This window comes from Leptodactylus fuscus, chromosome 2, assembly GCF_031893055.1.
Source record: "Leptodactylus fuscus isolate aLepFus1 chromosome 2, aLepFus1.hap2, whole genome shotgun sequence".
NCBI classification, from domain to species: Eukaryota; Metazoa; Chordata; class Amphibia; order Anura; family Leptodactylidae; genus Leptodactylus; species Leptodactylus fuscus.
The window spans coordinates 33,591,451-33,617,130 of NC_134266.1; the positions used below are offsets into that span (position 1 = coordinate 33,591,451).

General features: G+C 44.8%; 1 protein-coding gene across 1 annotated transcript; it reads left to right on the top strand.

Moving 5' to 3' along the window:
• Positions 1-621: 621 nt before the first annotated feature.
• PROCA1 (protein interacting with cyclin A1) lies at positions 622-15,182 on the top strand. Its single transcript, XM_075266382.1, has 5 exons — positions 622-689; positions 5,588-6,096; positions 9,096-9,228; positions 11,716-11,850; positions 14,241-15,182. Exons 1-5 carry the CDS (start codon positions 622-624, stop codon positions 14,926-14,928), a joined length of 1,533 nt encoding a protein of 510 aa, XP_075122483.1. The 3' UTR covers positions 14,929-15,182.
• Positions 15,183-25,680: the final 10,498 nt, after the last annotated feature.

The following is a 25,680-nucleotide window of genomic DNA, read 5'->3' on the forward strand; positions in this document are numbered from 1 at the left end:
ACCAAATCCTGACTGATAGCAGTCCATTCTTGCACAATCAATGCTTGCTTTTTGTCAGAATTTGTAGGTTTTTGTTTGTCCACCCGTCTCTTGATGATTGACCACAAGTTCTCAATGGGATTAAGATCTGGGGAGTTTCCAGGCCATGGACCCAAAATCTCTATATTTTGTTCCCTGAGCCATTTAGTTATCACCTTTGCTTTATGGCAAGGTGCTCCATCATGCTGGAAAAGGCATTGTTGATGGCCAAACTGCTCATGGACGGTTGGTAGAAGTTGATCTTGGAGGACATTCTGGTACCATTCTTTATTCATGGTTGTGTTTTTAGGCAAGACTGTGAGAGAGCCGATTCCCTTGGCTGAGAAGCAACCCCACACATGAATGGTTTCAGGATGCTTTACAGTTGGCATGAGACAAGACTGGTGGTAGCGCTCACCTCGTCTTCTCTGAATAAGCTGTTTTCCAGATGTCCCAAACAATCGAAAAGGGGATTCATCAGAGAAAATGAACTTTATCCCCCAAGTACAGAGCAGTTCAACATCATGTGCAGTCCCTGCCTGTTATAAGGAACAGCTAACATCGTTTCAGTGATTGCTCCATTAGACACAGTGTGTGGTGTTGATGAGGATTGCTCACAGAGCGTTGCAGATTGATCAGCAGCTGCTGGTAGATCAATCTGTCATGATTAAGTAAGAATGAGCACCACTGGGACACTTTAAAAGGAGGCTGGGTGCTTGGCATCATTGGTTTCTCTTCTGGTTAACCATGGGTTATCTCTAAAGGAAACTACGTGCAGTTCATCATTGATGCAGCTGCACAAGAAATTGCCTAGACTAGATTGTTGACTGAGGTGCAATCTTTCTAGCTGCGATACTCTTCCCGGTTAGGCCATTTTTGTGCAGTGCAATGATGACTGCACGTGTTTCTTTAGAGATAACCATGGTTAACAGAAGAGAAACAATGATGCCAAGCACCAGCCTCCTTTTAAAGTGTCCAGTGGTGTCATTCTTACTTAATCATGACAGATTGATCTCCAGCGCTGTCCTCATCAACACCCACACCTGTGTTAATGGAGCAATCACTGAAACGATGTTAGCTGTTCCTTTTAAGGCAGGGCTGCAATGATGTTGAAATGTGTTTTGGGGGATAAAGTTCATTTTCTAGGTAAATATTGACTTCGCAAGTAATTGCTGTTAAGCTGATCACTCTTTATAACATTCTGGAGTATATGCAAATTGCCATTAGAAAAACTGAAGCAGTAGACTTTGTAAAAATTAATATTTGTATCATTCTCAAAACTTTTGGCCATGACTGTACTATAGGCAAAGCATGCATAAGAAAATATATAAGTACAACAAAATGTAAAAGACGAGGGAACTGGAAAATAATAATAATACCAAAAACAGGCGCTGGCATCAGCATACATGTGAAACCCCTAGATAAAGTATGATGGCGAACCACACATTGGGTACGAATGAAATCCACTGGGGTGCATTATATGGTACAATATTGTGTATATACATATATAATAATATATATATAAATAAATAATATAAATATTAAATATAATAATATAATAATAATTATATATATATATATAAATAATAATAATAATAATAATAATAATAATAATAATAATAATATATAATAAATATAAATATATATATATAATAATATATATATATATATATATATATATATATATATATATATATCCTGATATACATGAGAAATCTGTAGGAATCCCATATCACGTGAAACAAGATGGGCCGGCAGTGAAACAGCTGATCGGACATAACCAATGGTAGCGCCCGCGCGGCGTAGTGTGGAATGTGCGCACAGACTTCACAGCTTGCCCTGTAATCCTCCATCAAAACTCACTGGGATTCTTAATACAACTTTGATTAATGTGCTGTAATAAAGAGACTCTTTCTTTTCCATTCCCTGTAGATCACAGGCTAGAAATAGGTCAGCGCCTGTGCCACGCTGCACAATAGGTCCCTTTCCCCGGGGTGGAGGGAATAGTAATAATAAAAGACAACAACATGAAAGGCAGGATGACAAATGATGTGGTGGTCGGGGACTAATGGAGAAGAGGAGAATCCTATGGGTCCATTTGCATCACACCACCAAACCACCACCGCAACACTTCCAGCGTCCGCCCCTCCTACTGAAAAGCCGGGGAGTTGGGCGAACAAGTTGAGGAGGTAACTCTAGTTCACAGAGGTCTGGGAAAGGGATTAGTATTGTCCACCGGGCCGCAATCTGTACTCACAGCTGACTGTTTTATCTCAGAGGTATTCAGACATTTCACTCAAGAACATTGGTCATGCGAGTAGACAAAGCAAGTACATGGGGGGGGGGGGGGATAATAAAAGTTACAGTAAATTTCAGTAGGATGTTCTTTCTTTTAAAGTAAAGGACAAGCCATGAGTTGTTACTTTCCAGCTTCAGCTCCAAGTTTTCAGATCTCGCCATTGCTGCCGAAATATCCAATTCTCAACCTGTAATAGGTGTTGCACACAACACTTGAGACAAAAAAGAAACTAACTGAAAATTATGCACAATGGAATGACTTAAAAGAATTGACAGGGATTAGAAACAGCGCCACCCTGGTCAATGGTTGACATCTGGTATTGCAGAATTCATTTCACTTGAATAGGGAATAAACTTAGACAATCGGACAAATCCCATGGAAAAAGTGGCTCTGTTTGTAAAATAGCTCCAGAGTGCTTGCAGAAATTGTGGATCCTGATCAAATTCTCAGGTTAAATTGCTGACACAGGCAATTTATATATAGGCGCAGGCGTAACACGAAGCTCTTGAGTCCCAATGCAAAATCTTTGCCAGGCCCCAGATCTATAATGTATTGCTTATACTAATGGTCTCCGCATATTGGGAAGAGACATCTTTGGATCCGCTGAGGCTCCTGGTTCAAGATGCAACCTCACACTCTGCACTGTCTCAAGTTATGCCCCTGCAAATAGTCCTGAATGTGCACTTGATAATGCCTGGTAAGAAGAGAAGAAGGGTAGGTACAATAGTATAGCTTATGGTTACTGAGTCTGAATAGTCTAAGGGATCGTGCATTCTTCACCTTTAACCCCTGCAAGTTGGTATTGACTTTCCCACAGGGAATCCTAAGTTTGCAATCCCTATAGTCATCTCTGTTAACAATGGCTGACATTCAGGCAAGCTGTGGTTTCCAAATGGGTAGGCAGGAGTCATGGTGAATCAGAGAATGGGTTGAGGCAGGTGAGGTTCATGTGAAGCACAGGACAGGCAGAGTGTCAGGACAGGCAGAGTGCCAGGACAGGCAGAGTGCCAGGACAGGCAGAGGTCAAAACAGGCAAAGTGTCAGGACAGGCAGAGGTCAGGACAAGCAGAGTGTCAGGACAGGCAGAGGTCAGGACAGGCAGAGTGCCAGGACAGGCAGAGTGTTAGGACAGGCAGAGGTCAGGACAGGCAGAGGTCAGGACAGGCAGAGATCAGGACAGGCAGAGTGTCAGGACAGGCAGAGTGTCAGGACAGGCAGAGGTCAGGACAGTCAGAGGTCAGGACAGGCAGAGTGTCAGGACAGGCAGAGGTCAGGACAGGCAGAGTGCCAGGACAGGCAGAGTGTTAGGACAGGCAGAGTGTCAGGACAGGCAGAGGTCAGGACAGGCAGAGTGCCAGGACAGGCAGAGGTCAGGACAGGCAGAGGTCAGGACAGGCAGAGTGTCAGGACAGGCAGAGGTCAGGACAGGCAGCAGAGAAGAGAACAAGGTCATGAAATGAACTTAGCTGAACCCATAAGGAGCAGGAACAGATACACACCAAATCAGACAGGAACCAAATGGACCTTATTCCTTACATCTGGGATATTGTGGCCATGCCTTTTATAAGAATAAGAGCTTAAAGGGGCTCTATCATTGGAAAAAGTCATTTTTAACTAATCACATCCTTGCATAGCCTTTAGAAATGCTATTCCACACCTACCTTTAGTATGTAGATTGCCTCAGTGGTTTCTGAATAAGTCTGTTTTTATTCATATGCTAATGAGCTTCCAGCCAGCACAGGAAGTTCCCAGCAGCACTCGTCTCTGCTATTATCTCCTATGTGTATGTGCAAACAGGAAGCTGAGTCATCAGCAGCAGCCTGTGCATAGGAAACAATAGCAAAGGGGGTGCACAATGCATCGTGCACTAGTCTAATTAGCATATGAATAAAAACAGACTTATTCAGAAACCACTGAGGCAATTTACATACTATAGGTAGGTGTGGAATAGCCTTTCTAAAGCCTATACAAGGATGTGATTAGTTAAAAATAACTTTTCCCAATCATAGAGCCCCTTTAAAGGGATTGGCAGGAGTCAGAGTCCTTTTAATGGAGAGCAGAGTAATGCAGGAGCAGAGCGGAGATTAGGAAGAGAATGCCAAGCACCCAAAGCAATGAATTGGCGAATTGTAACGTGTCTCTCTGGAACATGCTGTATAATACATACTGTAACAGACACTTCAGCTGTGGCAGATGCTTGTTATGGAAAATAGATAATTCAAGCTTTCTTTAAAAAAAAAGAGGTTCTGCAGCAGTATCCTATTTTGCTAATCCTCATGATGATTTATACCAGGTAAATATACTGTATATAATAATATGTCATGTATGAAGCATGCAAGCTAATAACACTTCATTTTGGTGTCGTACGCTGTTTTGCTTGGAATAATGTGGATATTCACAATACCTTAATATATCATTGCAGAGTATATATGGAAAGGCGGGCACAATTATAGGGGTTGTTTCGGGCTAAAAATATTAATGACCTGTCCTAAAGATATGGTAATAATATCAGATTAGTGGGGGTCTGACACCGAGGACCCCCATTGATCAGCTGTTCTCAGCAGCTGACATAGAAAATGGAGCAGGAAGCGGATAGCGCTGTTCTCTATGTAGTGGCTGAACTGAGTCACTGCAGCTTAGCTTCCAGTCAGCTGATCTGCAGTACTTAGTCTGGCCACTACATGCACAACGGAACTGTCTACTTCCTGCTCCAATCTCTATAAGCTGCTAAGAACATCTGGTCAATGGAGGTCCCGGGAGTCAGACCCTCCCCAGATCTTAAGATAGTTCATTAATATCTTTAGCCCAGAAAACTTCTTTAATGCTCGGCTTCGAAAACCGTATTAAAGACATAATGTGGCTGCTTAGAATAACTTTTTGAGCTCTAATTCATTGTCCTTCCACCTCTATGTGTATATTTCTAGAGTAAGAAGGCCAGATTCCTGCGTGCTGCAGGAGGATGGAGCAATGGCCTTTCAGCTATTCAGAGAGAACAAACAGCGCTCACAAAACAACAGGTTCCTAATTCAATGGATGAATGGATGCATCCCTATGTATAGAGAATCAGATACATGAGGGAGGGGGAGTCATTTGATCTTCCAGAATTGAAGACTGAGATTATGTCCTAAACCCATAGCAGCAACTCAAGTTCACTGCTAGAAGTGCTGTCGTCTAGGGGTTAGATGTGGGGACAGCCAGACATTTCTGGCCCACAAGTCCCTCCTCCTAAATGTCTGTGATCTGACCACCTTGTAAAGTCCCCTTATAAAGGCGTTTGGCTGTGGGCTGGTGCTGTCTCCTCATTGTGGTGCTGAACCTTCTGGAGATCTGGGGGGAGATGCTGGCTCTCTTAATATATTCCTTTGTTTATGGGGTGTTGGGGGTTCCTAGTGAGCAGATCAGTTTGGGTGTGCATGACTGTGCCCAGCTGTCCTTTCAGGGCCACCATGTCCAGTACCAAGTGACTGATGGTGAAGAACTGGTGACCTCCATATGGGACAAAAGGAGGCAGCTGGTCTCATGCTCTTTGGATGAAGATGCTGACACCATCAGAGACTTTCTCTCCCATTGCCAGAGGAAAAGACAAGAAGATGTGTGGGAGTTTGGCTTGGGAGGTTTTGCAGAAGCCAGGATGGCATGCATGATCTTCTTAAGTTCAGACACCTTCAGAAAGAGAGAAAGGTCTGCAGAGAAACATGTCAGAGTCAAGAGGGGCTTCACCTACCCAGGAACACTGTGGTGTGGAGCTGGGAACATTGTCGCAGATGAGAGTGAGCTAGGTAAGAAGGCTGAGCTTACTTGTATCTCTATGTTACAGAGGGTCAGAGGTGCAGGGTTGCTAAAAACTGAGTGGTAGATGTCCTATACTGCTACAATGTGACTTTATTGTATAGAAGCTTCATGAGACATTGATCTGTAGGACCTGCAAACATAGAGCTTGGATCATATATGATAGCAAGTGATATTTGAAACTGTATCACTGAAATTTCCCCATTGTGGGACTATTAAAGGATTATCTTATCTTATCTTATTTAGCATATTTGCATCAAATGCTTTCCGGAATTAGATAGATGAACATTTATGAAATATAGTAAAGTAATCCAATAATCCCCATGAAAGAAGCCGTAGCAGATCTCCCCTCCAGACTGGATCTTAAGTAGTTAACACTCTCATAGCCTGCAACTACTGTATCTGACACATACTTGGCTTGAGAAAGCGCCTGTGACGGCGCAAAACGGCTGTTGCCTTATGCCATGCATGATATTTTTCTCTCCCGGTTTGTTTTAATGATCTTCCTTCAATAAGACTGGATTTTACGAAATCATGCCTATTTGGTGAGTGCCCCCCTCTCTCCATATATACAGTATATACCTATCCATTATATAGTACTAAACTAGTGTATACCCTATAGGACATAGTAAGTTGTAACACTATATACACTGTGGTTTAGTAAGAACATCTCAGGTTATTATATTGAATATAAGGATATTATTTTGAATATTTCTAGTGACTTTTATTTTTCGTAATCCAGTACAACACATAGGGGATTATTGGGGGAGGGGCGAGAAATCTGTCATCTGTTTTATCAGCGTGAATGGGAAAACTTTATATAGTAGCCAAAACAATGAATGAAGACTTGAGAAAGTAGGTGTAAGAACAAGGAGCCTCACGTCAGACACAGTCGTGCGTGATTCTATAGAATCCTTCTGTTGTATAGCACATTTTAATGTCCTAGTTTACTAGGGGCGTTTTCACACTTGGAAGATTTGGTTTCAGAAATTTCATTCATCTGAATTTAGTCGCCTTGACTGCATTTTTTGCAAACCCCATTCAGATTGGTACAATTTGCAGAAATTTCTGCAACAAATCTGCCGTATGTGATTATACCCTTAATTTATTTGACAACTGTAGACTGGATTCACATGGCCATAATATATCCATATTATTATATAGCAAGTGACCAGTCCCATACTGATTGCAGATCTATTGACCTGAACTTACAGCATCACATGATATAGTTTCCTAGTTTGGGTCGATAGACCAGGACTGTAATGGGTCTGTATGGTATATGTATGAAATTTCCCCACTGTGGGACTATTAAAGGATTATCTTATCTTATCTTATCTTATCTTATAGATGTATTATGGCCGTATTAATACAAGGATATAATACTCTTTCCTAAGGAATTCCAGTATCTATAAGAAAGTTACACGTGTGTCCACATGGCAGTTTTTACCGCAAAGTGGGCATGGGATTCGCTAGAATCACTTTGCCCGTACTGTAAAATGCTGCGATTTTTTCCAGCGTTTCTGTCCCGTGAGGCCCCGGCCTCAGAGTATCTAGAGCAGAAAACTGGAATCCACTGATGAAGATGTGAACTCAACTTCAGCCTTTAGAATTCAAGGGTTCATGGTGGGTGAATGAAACTTCAACCCAGCACTATAGGAAGCCAGCCTGAAGAAGAGTATTCTACCATGACAATCCTCACATACGTTACACGGATTGTAATTGCACAGAATCCCTTCTGAGAGATGTCTGTGCTCTTGTATTAACCATGAACTTTAATAGTGCTGAGCTGCAACACCAACCCATGGACAGGAATAAAGCTATGGAAGAAAATAGCCAAGTTGTCTAATCTTAGGCCATGTATATATAAGAACAGGCAACTTAGGGTTACACTGAGACCTTCACTCATTGTGATTTTTTATTTTTTTTTTTCATTTTGGCAGAAGAGGATAGAGGGAGTTTGCACACTACAATATGACATTCATGGAGTTATGTGGCTTTATCAGCAGCTTCTTGCAGAATGAAATTTGTTCAAAGAGATTATTATTGTAGCTTTCGCCTGTTATGTCTCACCACCTCTATCTGGTTCAAAAAAAATTACTCTATTTCTATAATATCATGTAGTACGGTCAGGACTGCAGAGGTATGGACGTCTTATCCATCTATACAAAACACTATTAGACATTATATACAGTATATAGATATGGGCGTCTTATCAAACACTATATACAGTATATATATGTATATAGCAGGGGTAGGGAACGTACGGCTCTCCAGCTGTTGCAAAACTACAACTCCCAGCATGCGTACTTGCTCTTCTGTTCTTGGAACTCCCATGGAAGTGAATGGAGCATGCTGGGAGTTGTAGTTTCACAGCAGCTGGAGAGCCGAAGGTTCCCTATCCCTGGTATATAGTAAAGCAAAACTGTATCTGAGACAAGAAGGCCTAGAAGGAAGTTAAGCATGGATCAACACCCACCAGTCCTTGAGCTTGTGTCAAACTACAACTCCCATCATGATCCAGTCACTTCTTTGGGATTTCCAAGAAGTGTGCATGATGGGAGTTGTAGTTTCACAACAGCTGGAGGCCCGGCCATTGCTGATCCTGGAATTAAAGGGTTTTCAATAGGTTATCAATATCTGTGGTGGTCTAACACCCAGGACCCCATAGGTCAGCTGTTTGAAGTGTCAGCAGCTCTCTGTTGAGCCCTGTTTTGCCTCCATGTCCATGTGATATCACATTCATTTGCCACGTTGCCTTTGCGCAGCTCAGTCACATATTTGACCTATTTTGGACTACAGACAAATAGACCAAACGAAATCAATGCTTCTAAAGAGCAGATCTAGAGTTGCGATATAATGTGCGCCATTTTGCTTACTGTTACTTCAGACATCTCTTGGCTGCTTATGGTGACGTGCAATGTAACATGAATTAGGTTTCGCTGGTGTGGGATCTTCTCAATGTCCTCTTCATCTCTTTGTCATCATATAGGTGAACATAAAGAGACGGACTCATGTTGTAGGACTCATGACCACTGTGACTATGTCATCCATCCCTTTGCCTACAGCTATGGCTACAGGAACATGCGCTGGCATACCATCAGTCACTGCCAGTGTGACAACAGGTAAGCTTTCTATGGGATTTTCAGCTTTGGTGAGGCCTCACTACCAGGCCATGAGATGTAATGTATTTGTGTAAGCTGTAACAGAAACAGCATTAGGCATATAGGATATATACTCCAACCATGCAGAACAACTCATATTATATAGGACATTTTCTATATCTCCTGCCAGTGGTGTAACTAGGAATGGCGGGGCCCCGTGGCGAACTTTTGACATGGCCCCCCCCCCCCCCGACCGACACTGACGCCGACGACCTCGACCGACCCCCTCCTCCGCACTCTATTATGTCCCTTAGTAAGCCCAGCACACAGTATTATGCCCCATAGTGGCCCCTGCACACACTATTATCCCACATAGTGTCCCCTGCACACAGTATTATAGCCCATAGTGTCCCCTGCACACAGTATTATCCCCCATAGTGTCCCCTGCACACAGTATTATCCCCCATAGTTGCTCCTGCACACAGTATTATAGCCCATAGTGGCCCCTGCACACAGTATTATCCCCCATAGTGTCCCCTGCACACAGTATTATCCCCCATAGTGTCCCCTGCACACAGTATTATCCCCCATAGTTGCTCCTGCACACAGTATTATAGCCCATAGTGTCCCCTGCACACAGTATTATCCCACATAGTGTCCCCTGCACACAGTATTATAGCCCATAGTGGCCCCTGCACACAGTATTATCCCACATAGTGTCCCCTGCACACAGTATTATCCCCCATAGTGTCCCCTGCACACAGTATTATCCCCCATAGTTGCTCCTGCACACAGTATTATGCCCCATAGTGGCCCCTGCACACAGTATTATCCCCAATAGTGTCTCCTGCACACAGTATTATACCCCATAGTGGCCCCTGCACACAGTATTATCCCCAATAGTGTCTCCTGCACACAGTATTATACCCCATAGTGGCCCCTGCACACAGTATTATCCCCCATAGTGGCCCCTGCACACAGTATTATGCCCCATAGTGGCCCCTGCACACAGTATTATCCCCAATAGTGTCTCCTGCACACAGTATTATACCCCATAGTGGACACCCATAAACAATTATTATACTCTGACCCCAGAGCATAATAATCGGAGACCCAGGGGGGATAAAAACATAAAAAATTACTGTTTCTTACCTGTCCCCGGCTCCTACGCTGTCTTCTATGCTGCCGTCCTTCTTCTATGACGTCAGACGTCACATGACCCGGGTTCATGTGACGTCAGAGACGTCAGGCAAGTAGGAAGGAGGCCTGGCAGGATCGTGGAGAGGTAAGTAACAGTGTTTTTTACGTTCCCTTACCTCTCCCGGGCCTCCGATCATTATACTCGGGGGTCTGCAAAGACCCCCGAGTATAATGATAGCAGCGGTAGCGGCTGTCACCGGGCCCCTAATGTCCCGGGCCCTGTGGCAGCTGCCTCTGCTGCTATGGCGGTAGTTACGCCCCTGACTGCTGCAATAATGAGTGACGATGGAAGCCTCCTGTCATGGCGACCTTCGCTGGGAGTTATCAGTGGAATGCAATGTTTAATACTCGACCGCAAAGCAAGGACAAGATGAGGAGACACAAGGAACAGGCTGACCTAGCATCATGTCCTTGACCAGGATTGTGTCTGGTATAAATGTCATCGAATGTATAGAAAAGTCGGTCATTTTGGTCGAAGAAATTAAAGAACAAAAGTGAAAATTATTATTAAATATTAAATATATATAATTATATTGTTTATTACATAAACAATCGCAGAGCAAACAAAAGTAGGCTTAGTGAGTCAGTGACACATGGCAATGAAACAAAATAACAATCGGTCACTTCAGACCTGCGTTCAGGTGTCTGTTCTTTGGGTCCGCTATAGTCTACAGACCATAGACTATAATGGGGTTTGCTGGGTTTCCACCCCAAGAATTTAGACACATTTAGTAAGTGAATTTCCTCCTCTGTTTCCAGATTTTCCAGTGATAGCAGAAGACACCTTGGGAACTATTAATAAATTATGAGCTAGGAGAGTATTGGTCAGCTTTAATTTATTAAGATTTGTAGTTCATACACCAAGCCTAATGTAAAGTGCATTGTAGGAAGATGCAAAAAATGTCTGCATACCTCTTGATACATTTGGGGTAACAGACCGGCCATGACCTGGTATAGATAAATGCAATAACTTGAGTTCTCAGCTTCCTGCTCCGTTCAGCTGACTGATGGGGGTGCTGGATGTCAGATCTGATCTTAGGAAACTAGTTCTATAAATCCCATGTAAGATATCCTAAATAATGTCTTCCGTTTTTGTAGCCCAAGATTAATTTAGAAAGGAAAAGTAAAATAAAGAAGCAAAGGAAATAGAGAGCGTGGATTTATTTTTATTTTTTTTTATCTCAACCATTAAAGTAATAAAATATGTTGCTTATAAGAGTCCCAGTCTGAGTCTACACTTCATATAGACCATCAGCAATCCTTGGATTTTTTTTTTTTCTGAATTATTTTATAATTTCTGTTCTCTAGGTTTAAAGAGTGCCTTCGCAGTGTGAATGACACGGCTTCCCGGGTTGTAGGACAGGCTTTCTTTAATGTCATCCAGGTGCAATGCTTTGAGTTTGACTATAAGGAGCATTGTGTGGAGAGGACTTGGTATGGTTGGTAAGTACCAGAGAGAATGGGTAATATCTAAGCAGTGACCACTCTGTGCCATCACACGTGTATTGTAAGCCAATTCCTGTGTTCATGGATGAGCATATAGCCAAACCTGTCAATGTAAAGTAATTTAGTCTCCAAGACCAAGAGTATGGTGTCACATAGCAGCTGCCAACTGGGTAGCACCCTGGCTGGAGACAATACCCGTCAGGTCTTCCCTTTACCCAATAGTGGGCAGGACCCTGAAAGTTGCACAGAAAACTTCAGCCACACCCAATCTTTCCCCAAGACTATCTTCACTGTTACATAATCCCTCTTTTACCCCCCCCCCCAATACAGATGATGAGTAATTCCTAGGGCCCCACGGATGAGAAACGCCGCGATTTGCCTGCAGCAGAGACACTGCGGGAAAAATCACAGCATTGTACAGTGCAGGCAAAGTGGATGGGATTCATGCGAATCCCATGCCCACTTTGCGGAAAAGATCGCAGTGCGGACACGCTGCTATTTGGAAAGCCGTTGCGGCTTTGCAAATCGCAGCATGTCAATTATATCTACGGAAATGCCGGTGGCTTTCCTGTAGATATAATGTTAAGAGAAAGTCCGCAGAGGAAAACTCTGTGAACTTTCTCTTAAAAGTGCTGTGGAAAGAACCGCAATGCGTTCACGCCGCGGTTCTTTCCGCAGCGCTTTAGCACTGCGATTACGGCCCGTGGGGCCTTAGCCTTAAAGTGGTTTTGAGAGATAGTCTTTTATGCATCTCAGTTCATAGCACATGAGTAATGCAAGGTGAACAAAAATTTGTGAGATGCCCCTGAGCCCTGCTACATAGACTTCTGGGGAGACGATCAACTCTCCCACTGTTTGGTGGCTTTCGTCAATTTTGATTCTTTGCGTGCAGACCAGGGGACTATCCGATATACTTTGTCTGTGAGAGGGTATTAGCTATTGAATGGGATTTCCAAGTGGACTTCTCAGACATAGCGCTTGTTTCTCTAGTTGCCTTTAAGAAGCTAGATATAGGGTTCCCACTAGTCCCAGTAACATGTTGGCGATGTAATCAGACAGACGTGACATGCTACATATTTATTGGTCTTGTCCTATACTCCAGTTATTTTGGAGAGGGCTCTGGAGAATCACTTCCTCGTTTACCAAGTTCACTCTCCCGTTTTCTTGACCATTTTTCTCCTCCATCTGAGCGGGTTAGTCCCATCAGACCGATGGAAGAGCTGACAGTACAAATACATGGTAGGCCTGAGGCCTTTTAGAGAACGTGGTTCTATTCGGTCCTATATCAAGACTGCACTGAGTATAAAGCCAACATGTTTCAGTAACCAGGACTCTGTTCTAAGTAGTGGAAGCTCGTGTGTTATACCTTTCCTAACCCCCTGGCCGAGGTTAGAGCTACTACAAAGAAAGTCTTTTGCTTTGGAGGACCCAGCAAGTCCAAGCAGTACTAGGGCGGCCTATCTTTTCATGAGCACTGTGTAATGCTTCCTTTCACCTGTAGAGGTGCTGTACGTTATTTCAGTACTTGCAGTCTCATTCCCTTAAAGGGATTCTACCATTAAACTACCTTTTTTTCTAATGAACACGTCGGAATAGCCTTAAGAAAGGCTATTCGTCTCCTACCTTTAGATGTGGTCTCCGCCGCGCCGTTCCGTAGAAATACCGGTTTTAACTGGTATGCAAATGAGCTCTCCGCAGCAATGAGGGCGGGCCCCAGCGCTGAAACACCGATGAGTGCGTCCCCATTGCTGCCCGAGAGCTCTTTCCTGCGCCGCCTCCTTGTTCTGCAGCAACTCCGCCTCTTCTGGCTTCTCTTGCTCTTGTAGTTCGATACAGGAGCATAGAGAGGCCACCCCAAAATGGCCACCGGCCGGCTCCTGTATTGAACTGCAAGAGCGGCTACCCCAAAATGGCCGCCGGCCGGCTCCTGTATTGGCCGCCGGCCATTTTGGGGTAGCCTCTCTATGCTCCTGTATCGAACTACAAGAGCAAGAGAAGCCAGAAGAGGCGGAGTTGCTGCAGAACAAGGAGGCGGCGCAGGAAAGAGCTCTCGGGCAGCAATGGGGATGCGCTCATCGGACTTTCAGCGCTGGGGCCCGCCCTCATTGCTGCGGAGAGCTCATTTGCATACCGGTTAAAACCGGTATTTCTACGGAACGGCGCGGAAGAGACCACGTCTAAAGGTAGGAGACGAATAGCCTTTCTTAAGGCTATTCCGACGTAGTAATTAGAAAAAAAGGTAGTTTAATGGTAGAATCCCTTTAAATGCAATGACTCACTGTGATCATCAGAGATGGTTCTGTAAAAGTATGTAATAGGAATAAAACATACACATGTAATACAGACAGAGGATCTAGAATATAATATTTACTTTGCTTTCTATTCAGGTGTACTAAGTACAAAAATGAAACCATCGCCGTTCCAAGAGATTCTGGACTCTACGATTATGGAGGAAATCTTATAGATAAGCCTATCAAATTGCATGACAAAGAACATAGTCAGACACCATCTTTAGGGCTACCACCAGGACAGCCAACTCTGGGACAAGTCATGCAAGCTACTGAGGATCTCCTGAAGATCATGGTGACGATGAGTCCGACCACCTCCCCTGATCCAAGGACGACAGCAAGTACTACAAAGAAGAAGAAGGACAAAACGAAACAGAAGGAGAGAAAGAACAAAAAGGGAAAAGGTCTGAAAGGTAAAAGGAAGAATCGACTCAATAAGGAAAATATCAAATCTGCTGCAAAAGACATCTTGGGTGAGGAGATTAACAAACATGAGAAGGGGACAGTGGCAAACATAGCACAGGACTCCATAGTGGACATAGGACACAGACAGGATCCATTCAATGATATCCTTAATGATGAACCTATAAGGAACTCAGATTCTACATCTACACCTATTGCCCCTACCATGAAGAATGAAGAGTCCAAAGGTCAAACAACCTCACCCCCGCAAGAACTGAGACCCTGCACTGAAAAACCTAGAAGGAAAAACAGGAAGGATGGAAAGGTTAGGAAAGAAAGAAGGAAGAAACCCAAGATGGCGCCTTGTGTTCCTGCAGGAATATAGTGAACAATGATCCGCTATGTATTTTACTATTCTCTCTCTCTCTCTACATGGTAATGGAGCTAAATGTGAAAAATATCATATGTATAACAATGACATTAACCATTCTGCTGCTACACAAGTCTCTCAGTATTTCCCTCCATCACAAGAACACTCAGTGCAAATTTGCTGCTTGCATATGGTAACCTATAAATTAAGATGTTGTCAATGAGTAAGAGCTGTAATGTTCTTCCTGGATATTGTACAGGGCTTTGACGCCATCTTCTCTATTCACTTGAGTAAGAATTGAGCTGCAGTACTCTGGTCTGACCACTACACAGTACATGGAGCCTTCTGCTTCTGACCCCATCCACTGTATAGTTCTGGGGGCAGCCAAAAGTGGTGGGGGTCTCAGCGTCCTCCAATCCGACTCCATAGCCCTGATACTGTGGTGATAAATTTTAGAGATGAGCGAACACTATTCGAAACAGCCGTTTCGAATAGCACACTCCCATAGAAATGAATGGACGTAGCCGGCATGCGGGGGATTAAGTGGCCGGCCGCCGGCAAAGTCTGTGTGCCGGCCGCTTCCATTCATTTCTATGGGAGCGTGCTAATCGAAACGGCTGCTTCGAACAGTGTTCGCTCATCTCTAGTGATATTATCAGAAGAATCTGACTACAGGAAAGAGATAAAGGCACAAAATTTGACAAAGGATATTTTATATATTGAATTGCTTTATAGATTGATTATAGAAAATTGGTCTATTGGACTGAAGAATTGACAGTGGCCCAGATTTACTAAGTGTAAACCAGATGTATCATAGTGGATGCTGGGTATCAAATCTGGCATATATTTAGCCTTTTAGTTGGCTTACTTTGAGCCAGAATTTTATGACACAATTTCGGCACAGTGTTGGGTTATTTAAGGTATAGCAAGTCAGAAAAAATTTGGATCAAAATAGATACAGGAAGTCATGCCAAATTTATTCCAGTCTAGTTGTGACCACAACTAGTGTGTCCTAGGTATACAGAGCACTCTGACTAAGGTAGCCACACAAGGTACAAGGTAGCCACACAACCATACCCAACAAAGGACCCCTGAATATGTTCACAAACTTATTATCCTTCAGCTAGGAGAAGGAATGGCATATATAGTGGGAAGTACAGAAATCTTCCTTGTTCCTTCTTCCAGTTTTTACAAATATGTAATACAACTTTAGGCTAGGGCTACATCCTACATGGCAACAAAATGTATGGCTTTGTATGTGACTGTAATGTGACAGTCGTAGAAAATCCAAACTTATTAGTTTTTGGTTAAAAGCAACTTTTTTGACCACAGATTTCAATGGAAGTTTCTCACGACTCAACTACAGTATTTTACCACCAACTCAGGGCTCTATATAAGTTGAACGACAGCAAATTTTAGTTCTGAGACATACATAGTTACATAGTTAGATAGTAGATGAAGTTGGATGAAGACATCAGTCCATCAAGTCCAACTAATAACCCTAAAATCCCCTATAGTGTTGATCCAGGGGAAGGCAAAGAAACCCCCATGAGGCTCATGCTAATTGCCCTATTTCAGCGGAAAAAATTCCTTCCAAGCCTCCAATCTGGCAGTCAGTATAAAAACCCTGGATCAACGTGTCCTTAAAATCTAGAACCCATAACCCGTAATATTGTTCTCTTCAAGAAAGACATCCAGGCCCTCTTTGAACTTGTTCAGTGAGTCCGCCATCACCACGTCCTGGGGCAGAGAGTTCCAGAGCCTCGCTGATCTTACTGTGAAGAATCCCCTTCTATGTTGCTGGTGAAACCTTCTGTCCATATCGATGACCTAACCACAGATGTTGCAGCAGCCTCCTGTGACTAGGTCCTCAGTATGAAAAATCAGTTTGAGGTCAGAAATCCCAAAGACTTGAGAATGTGAGACTTCACCCTGACAATGCCCCGTCTACAAAGCAATGCCAGAGCGTGAGTGACTGGCACAGAGCATTGACTTCAAACCCACTGAACATCTGGAAAGAACCGACATGCCAACTGTGAGCCTTTGTTTATCGCCCACCATCAGCGCCCATCTCACTAATACTCTCTAGCTGCTGAACAGAAGATGGATTTGGATACAATGCTTATCATGATGCACAAAAGCAATGGCGCACGGTTTAGTTACGGTCTGTTATGGCGCTAGAAATGAACAAGGTATCATGGCCAGGGAAGGACAAGGCACCTTGGGCAAAAGCTCCTTCTATGGGTGTGTAGTAGAGATGAGCGAACACTAAAATGTTCGAGGTTCGAAATTCGATTCGAACAGCCGCTCACTGTTCGAGTGTTCGAATGGGTTTCGAACCCCATTATAGTCTATGGGGAACATAAACTCGTTAAGGGGGAAACCCAAATTCGTGTCTGGAGGGTCACCAAGTCCACTATGACACCCCAGGAAATGATACCAACACCCTGGAATGACACTGGGACAGCAGGGGAAGCATGTCTGGGGGCATAAAAGTCACTTTATTTCATGGAAATCCCTGTCAGTTTGCGATTTTCGCAAGCTAACTTTTCCCCATAGAAATGCATTGGCCAGTGCTGATTGGCCAGAGTACGGAACTCGACCAATCAGCGCTGGCTCTGCTGGAGGAGGCGGAGTCTAAGATAGCTCCACACCAGTCTCCATTCAGGTCCGACCTTAGACTCCGCCTCCTCCGGCAGAGCCAGCGCTGATTGGCCGAAGGCTGGCCAATGCATTCCTATGCGAATGCAGACTTAGCAGTGCTGAGTCAGTTTTGCTCAACTACACATCTGATGCACACTCGGCACTGCTACATCAGATGTAGCAATCTGATGTAGCAGAGCCGAGGGTGCACTAGAACCCCTGTGCAAACTCAGTTCACGCTAATAGAATGCATTGGCCAGCGCTGATTGGCCAATGCATTCTATTAGCCCGATGAAGTAGAGCTGAATGTGTGTGCTAAGCACACTCATTCAGCACTGCTTCATCACGCCAATACAATGCATTAGCCAGTGCTGATTGGCCAGAGTACGGAATTCGGCCAATCAGCGCTGGCCAATGCATTCTATTAGCCCGATGAAGTAGAGCTGAATGTGTGTGCTAAGCACACACATTCAGCACTGCTTCATCACGCCAATACAATGCATTAGCCAGTGCTGATTGGCCAGAGTACGGAATTCGGCCAATCAGCGCTGGCTCTGCTGGAGGAGGCGGAGTCTAAGATCGCTCCACACCAGTCTCCATTCAGGTCCGACCTTAGACTCCACCTCCTCCGGCAGAGCCAGCGCTGATTGGCCGAAGGCTGGCCAATGCATTCCTATGCGAATGCAGACTTAGCAGTGCTGAGTCAGTTTTGCTCAACTACACATCTGATGCACACTCGGCACTGCTACATCAGATGTAGCAATCTGATGTAGCAGAGCCGAGGGTGCACTAGAACCCCTGTGCAAACTCAGTTCACGCTAATAGAATGCATTGGCCAGCGCTGATTGGCCAATGCATTCTATTAGCCCGATGAAGTAGAGCTGAATGTGTGTGCTAAGCACACACATTCAGCACTGCTTCATCACGCCAATACAATGTATTAGCCAGTGCTGATTGGCCAGAGTACGGAATTCGGCCAATCAGCGCTGGCTCTGCTGGAGGAGGCGGAGTCTAAGGTCGGACCTGAATGGAGACTGGTGTGGAGCGATCTTAGACTCCGCCTCCTCCAGCAGAGCCAGCGCTGATTGGCCGAATTCCGTACTCTGGCCAATCAGCGCTGGCCAATGCATTCTATTAGCTTGATGAAGCAGAGTGTGCACAAGGGTTCAAGCGCACCCTCGGCTCTGATGTAGCAGAGCTGAGGCTGCACAAGGGTTCAAGCGCACCCTCGGCTCTGATGTAGGAGAGCCGAGGGTGCACTTGAACCCTTGTGCACCCTCAGCTCTGCTACATCAGAGCCGAGGGTGCGCTTGAACCCTTGTGCACACTCTGCTTCATCAAGCTAATAGAATGCATTGGCCAGCGCTGATTGGCCAATGTATTCTATTAGCCTGATGAAGTAGAGCTGAATGTGTGTGCTAAGCACACACATTCAGCTCTACTTCATCGGGCTAATAGAATGCATTGGCCAGCGCTGATTGGCCAGAGTACGGAACTCGACCAATCAGCGCTGGCTCTGCTGGAGGAGGCGGAGTCTAAGATCGCTCCACACCAGTCTCCATTCAGGTCCGACCTTAGACTCCGCCTCCTCCAGCAGAGCCAGCGCTGATTGGCCGAATTCCGTACTCTGGCCAATCAGCACTGGCTAATGCATTGTATTGGCGTGATGAAGCAGTGCTGAATGTGTGTGCTTAGCACACACATTCAGCTCTACTTCATCGGGCTAATAGAATGCATTGGCCAATCAGCGCTGGCCAATGCATTCTATTAGCGTGAACCGAGTTTGCACAGGGGTTCTAGTGCACCCTCGGCTCTGCTACATCAGATTGCTACATCTGATGTAGCAGTGCCGAGTGTGCATCAGATGTGTAGTTGAGCAAAACTGACTCAGCACTGCTAAGTCTGCATTCGCATAGGAATGCATTGGCCAGCCTTCGGCCAATCAGCGCTGGCTCTGCCGGAGGAGGCGGAGTCTAAGGTCAGACCTGAATGGAGACTGGTGTGGAGCGATCTTAGACTCCGCCTCCTCCAGCAGAGCCAGCGCTGATTGGTCGAGTTCCGTACTCTGGCCAATCAGCGCTGGCCAATGCATTCTATTAGCCCGATGAAGTAGAGCTGAATGTGTGTGCTTAGCACACACATTCAGCTCTACTTCATCAGGCTAATAGAATACATTGGCCAATCAGCGCTGGCCAATGCATTCTATTAGCTTGATGAAGCAGAGTGTGCACAAGGGTTCAAGCGCACCCTCGGCTCTGATGTAGCAGAGCTGAGGGTGCACAAGGGTTCAAGTGCACCCTCGGCTCTCCTACATCAGAGCCGAGGGTGCGCTTGAACCCTTGTGCAGCCTCGGCTCTGCTACATCAGAGCCGAGGGTGCGCTTGAACCCTTGTGCACACTCTGCTTCATCAAGCTAATAGAATGCATTGGCCAGCACTGATTGGCCAGAGTACGGAATTCGGCCAATCAGCGCTGGCCAATGCATCCCTATGGGAAAAAGTTTATCTCACAAAAATCACAATTACACACTCGATAGAGCCCCAAAAAGTTATTTTTAATAACATTCCCCCCTAAATAAAGGTTATCCCTAGCTATCCCTGCCTGTACAGCTATCCCTGTCTCATAGTCACAAAGTTCACATTCTCATATGACCCGGATTTGAAATCCACTATTCGTCTAAAATGGAGGTCACCTGATTTCGGCAGCCAATGACTTTTTCCAATTTTTTTCAATGCCCCCGGTGTCGTAGTTCCTGTCCCACCTCCCCTGCGCTGTTATTGGTGCAAAAAAGGCGCCAGGGAAGGTGGGAGGGGAATCGAATTTTGGCGCACTTTACCACGTGGTGTTCGATTCGATTCGAACATGGCGAACACCCTGATATCCGATCGAACATGTGTTCGATAGAACACTGTTCGCTCATCTCTAGTGTGTAGGAGACTCTCAGTATAAGATATACAGGATAAGGGGTCATTATCCCATAGGAATGAATGGGAGCAGTGGGTTGCGAAGGAGTTAAGCGCTGGCCACCGTTGCCTGCAGCGCGCCAGCCGCTCCCATTCATTCCTATGGAGCGAGGTATTCGAAACTAAAGTTTCAAATACTATTTGCTCATCTCTCATTATCCTTTCCTTAGTACAGGTACATTTGTAGCGCTTTCCTCCAGTGAGGGTCACTTCCCACTTTTGGGACAGAATACAAAGGAGACTTATTAAAGGGGCTCTATCATTAGAATTTGGCCATTTGAGATATTCATATGCCTCAATAGCCTTTAAAAAGGCTATTCAGGTGCTTCTACTTGTTTTTACAAACCCCTCCCCCTCCCATTTTTATTACATACCGGTAAATCCGATATGTAAATGAGCTGAGTGAGATGAGAGACGCTGGAGGCGTTTACAGGGAGAGAGGAGGAGTTTTTGGAGCTGAAGCAAAAGAGGGGGCGGTTTGAAGGTATGACGCTGCGGGGTGCACGGAGGCTTGGAGGAATGCCCAAGGTGCACGGACTGGCTCATTTACATATCGGTTTTACCAATATGTAATAAAAACGGGGTTTTTTTTGTAAAAATGATTAGCAGCACCCAGTGGTGAACCTAGCCTCTCTGCTGCCTGAGGCAGACGCTCAAAAGACCCCCCCCCCCCTATTGAGTTCGTGAGGGAGGGGGGCTTGTTCATCTTTTGATCGTCCGCCTCAGACAGCGGGGGGATTGGGGTGCTAGCAGTACCATTACAATGAATTACAACATTACAATAAATACAATGCAATGTGATATTTTGTGCAGTAATACTCACAGGAGACGTCTTCCCACATTTCCTGTCTCTTCCCTTTGGACCACCATGACCACTTCTTCCAGCTGTGACTTGACTCTGTAAAGTTTGAAACACAGACATCTTTGACTCCCCATTTCTCCACACATCCAACCCATATATATATATATATATATATATATATATATATATATATATATACACATGTGTATATATATATATATATATATATATATATATATATACACTCGGGGGTCTTTTCAGACCCTGAGTATAATAATCGGAGCCCCAGGGGAGGTGAGGGAACATAATAAACACTGTTACTCACCTCTCCGGGATCTGATGTTACTGCTAGCACAGGCTTTGGGCCTATATGGTAATGTGTCAGACGTCACGTGGTCTGGGATATTACCATATAGGCCCAAAGCCTGTGGTAGCAGTAACAGCCTGTTACCATACAGGCCCAAAGCCTGTGCTAGCAGTAACAGGCTATTACTACTAGCACAGGCTTCGGGCCTATATGGTAATATCTCAGACCACGTGATGTCTGACACATTACCATATAGCCCCGAAGCCTGCTTGGATTAACACCGGATCCCGGAGAGGTGAGTATCAGTGTTTATTATGTTATCTCACCTCCCCTGGGGCTCCGATTATTATACTCAGGGTCTGAAAAGACCCCCGAATATAATAATAGCGGCAGTAGGATCGTGGCCTGGCCCGGGCCTATTCACTACCGCCCGCCGCGGCCTAAAGTACAAGGGGAAGCGGGGGCGGCAGTGAGCAGGTCCGGGTTGGTAAATAGGCCGCTGCCTGCTGGTAGATACTCCAGCAGGCAGCGGCCTATTATAAACCAAAAAAACAGTTATTATACTTACCGACCGACCACTGCTGCTCCCGCTGCTGCCGCATCCTCTTCTCTCATAGGACTTCTGTGTATCAGCGTAGGCGGCGTAATGACGCCGCCTACGCTGATACGTAGATGTCTGAACCAGCGCAAGGAGAGCATTGTGAGGGGGGGGAAAAAAAAACGCCTGGGCTGCCCCCCCGGCAGCACCTGAATAGCCTTTTTAAAGACTATTCAGGCATACGAATATCTCAAATGGCCAAATTCTAATGATAGAGCCCCTTTAAATATTCATGTTATCTGCACACACATTTCTTCAGATCTTCTAATATCCAGCAATTGTATTGGCTACAAAAGAGTTTACTAGCTTTAAGTCAAAAATATATATGAATAGTGCCAGCAAAGACCATGGCTGTTAACCCTTTAGATGCTGCGGTCAAGTAGTGGCATCTAAACAGTGCAGTTGCTATGGGATCAGCGCCCTGCAAAATATCAATTGCCATGACAACTGGAAACCTATTGAAAGCTCCCTTCTCATTACTATTGTTCTAAAGCAGCAGATAATAGAAGCCCATGGGTTTTGCAGTATGGGTGATCAGACCCCCTGTATGGTTCAAGTACCCTGGACGGTCTAAGAATACAAGCACAAAAAAATTCTAAATTTTTTTTAAAAAAGTTTTTCAAAACCACAAAAATTATAAAAATTGTAGACTCCCCCTTTCCCTAGATCACCTACAAAAGAATAATCAAACACTTTAGGTACCATATTCCTAAAATATAAAATCCTGTACGTTGAACAGAGTAGAGGGGAAAACATATCAAAATGGCCAAAAGTTTAAAGAATTAAAACAAAAAAATAATGCTATAAAAATTTGGTCTCGCCATGATCGTACTGACCTGCGGAATATGAGTAATGTGTCCTTTTTTTAACCACACAGTGAAAGCCGTACAAACTGTACCCATAAGAAATTGGCGAAAATGCCTTATTTTTCTAATACCATCCCATTCTGAACTTTTCCCCAGTACATTGCACAGAATAATAAATGATGCTATTATGTACAATTTGTCCCATAAAAAATAAGCCGTCACGCGGCTCTGTGATATGGAAGATAAAAAAGTTATGGCTTTTGGAAAGTGGGGAGGAAAAGCCGGGAAAACGAAAATTGGCCTAGTCTTTAAGGGCCCATGCACACAATGTAACGCAGCGCTGATTCTGACATGTAAACTCAGAGTCAGCACTTCAAAACAGAATCCCATTCACTTCAATGGGTTCCGTCTTACGCGCGCTACACAATGAATTCAATGGGAGGCTTTTTAACTCATTGATTTCAATGTGTTACTTGCGTTAAACGGAACCCATTGAAGTCACTGGGATTCTGTTTTGAAGCGCTGACTCTGACACGAGTTTACGTGTCAGAATCAGCTCTGCGTTACATCGTGTGCACGGGCCCTAAGGGGTCAAAGCAGCTAGGGAAAATGCTACTAGGCCTTATTCACACACCCATTTACGATACTCAGTATCGGTGTTTAACGTCCATCAAAATGGATAGTTGTCCACGTCTATTGAGGGTGTGGGGGGAATTTTTAAGACCTAGCATTCTGCACACAATTCTTAGGGTGCATTCACACTGAGTAAACGCTAGCTTATTCTGAACGTAAAACACGTTCAGAATAAGCGGCGTCTAAAGCAGCTCCATTCATTTCTATGGGAGCGGGGATACGAGCGCTCCCCATAGAAATGAATGGGCTGCTTCTTTCACTCCGTGCAGTCCCATTGAAGTGAATGGGGAGTGCCGGCGTGTACGGCAAGCTCTGCTCATGCCGGAGCGTACACGCCGGCACTCTCCATTCACTTCAATGGGACTGCACGGAGTGAAAGAAGCAGCCCATTCATTTCTATGGGGAGCGCTCGTATCCCCGCTCCCATAGAAATGAATGGAGCTGCTTTAGACGCCGCTTATTCTGAACGTGTTTTACGTTCAGAATAAGCTAGCGTTTACTCAGTGTGAATTCACCCTTAGTCCGTTACCCTCGCTGGAGCTGACTTTGCATTATTAAGAGGCTTGTGGGTGCACTTCATTGTACCAGAAGTGAAATCTATGCCAGTCAGGAACACGACCATAGTGGTTTTTACTGTTTTTTTTTTTACATGAAATTCGGTGCACCAAACTGGGAGCTGTTGAAGCTCAGATATTCCGCTTACACAGTATACTCATGGTCTTACTGCAAACAGTAGGTCACACAGACCTTCTTCCAACATGTAAGATCGGGATGGCTACAGGCGGATCCTCTGGATGGGAAGATACTATAAGCAATCGATTGCTGTGGATTTCCTTGCGTTGCATCCGTCCCCATTCTAGTCAGTTGGTGACAATACACGCTTGATTTTACTTTTGCTGCATATCTGCCACTTCTTTCAGAACACTTGTAGTACCGACTGTCCTCACTATGGAAATTCCTCGAGACGGATATAAAGGGGGAAATCCAGACAAAGGACGTCCCGACGCCAGAGATACATGTGAATGACGTGCACCGCATTGCTGATCTGCATGACCCCCTGGCAAGGAAAGCAGTGCCAGAAATCTATCAGTCGTGTCATAGTGGTTAGAGGTACACTAAGCCTAGAGGTGAATGACACATTATAAGCCCCTGGCACTCTATTGTGTGTAGGCCGCTGGCCGTGCCATTCAATCACCCGTCATCTGTGTGCTGCCCCATTCATTCAATGAAAAGAGGTCGCAGAAGCAGGGCCTGAATAGGACCTGTCTTGAGTCTTACGGCCCATGTAATACAGTCGTGAGCGTGGGCTGACAAAAATCAATGGGTCAGTGTGCTATCCAGGGAGGAACCCAGCTAGCACATGGTAGTCTGCAAGGGTCTTATCAATATAGCTGTCCACGCTGTCAGTCTATGGCATTTTTTTTTACATGATTTACTATTGTGGTTATGAGTACGCATTGGCGAAAACATGGCACACCTATAGGCACGGTGTGTCTTGGTCCTACCATGGGCCAGAAAGGCACTAAAATAGTGTCTAAAAATTCTGGCTCAAAGCAAGACAACTAAAAGGTGGCATAAATGTGGACTAGCCCAGTGGTTCTCAACATTTTCAAGCGAAGTACCCTCTGGTGAGAAAAAGTCCCAACCAAGTACCCTCAAAGTAGAGATCACTTCTAAATGTTTATAAAATATGGCATTTTTTTGAGCTTTCGTTAATAATTATGTGAAGGTCCCCTCAGTGTTCCCCACACTCAGGATAATGGCACGACCAGTGCCCCCACATGTAGTACTATGGCCCTCTCATTTTAATGTCCCACAAACAATATAATGGCCTCCACATGTAAAATAAGGACCCCCCTACAGTGCCATAGTGGCCCCACCATACAGTAGACTGTCCCATGGTGGCCCCTCCACACAGTAGACTGTCCCATGGTGGCCCCTCCACACAGTAGACTGTGCCATGGTGGCCCCTCCACACAGTAGACTGTCCCATGGTGGCCCCTCCACACAGTAGA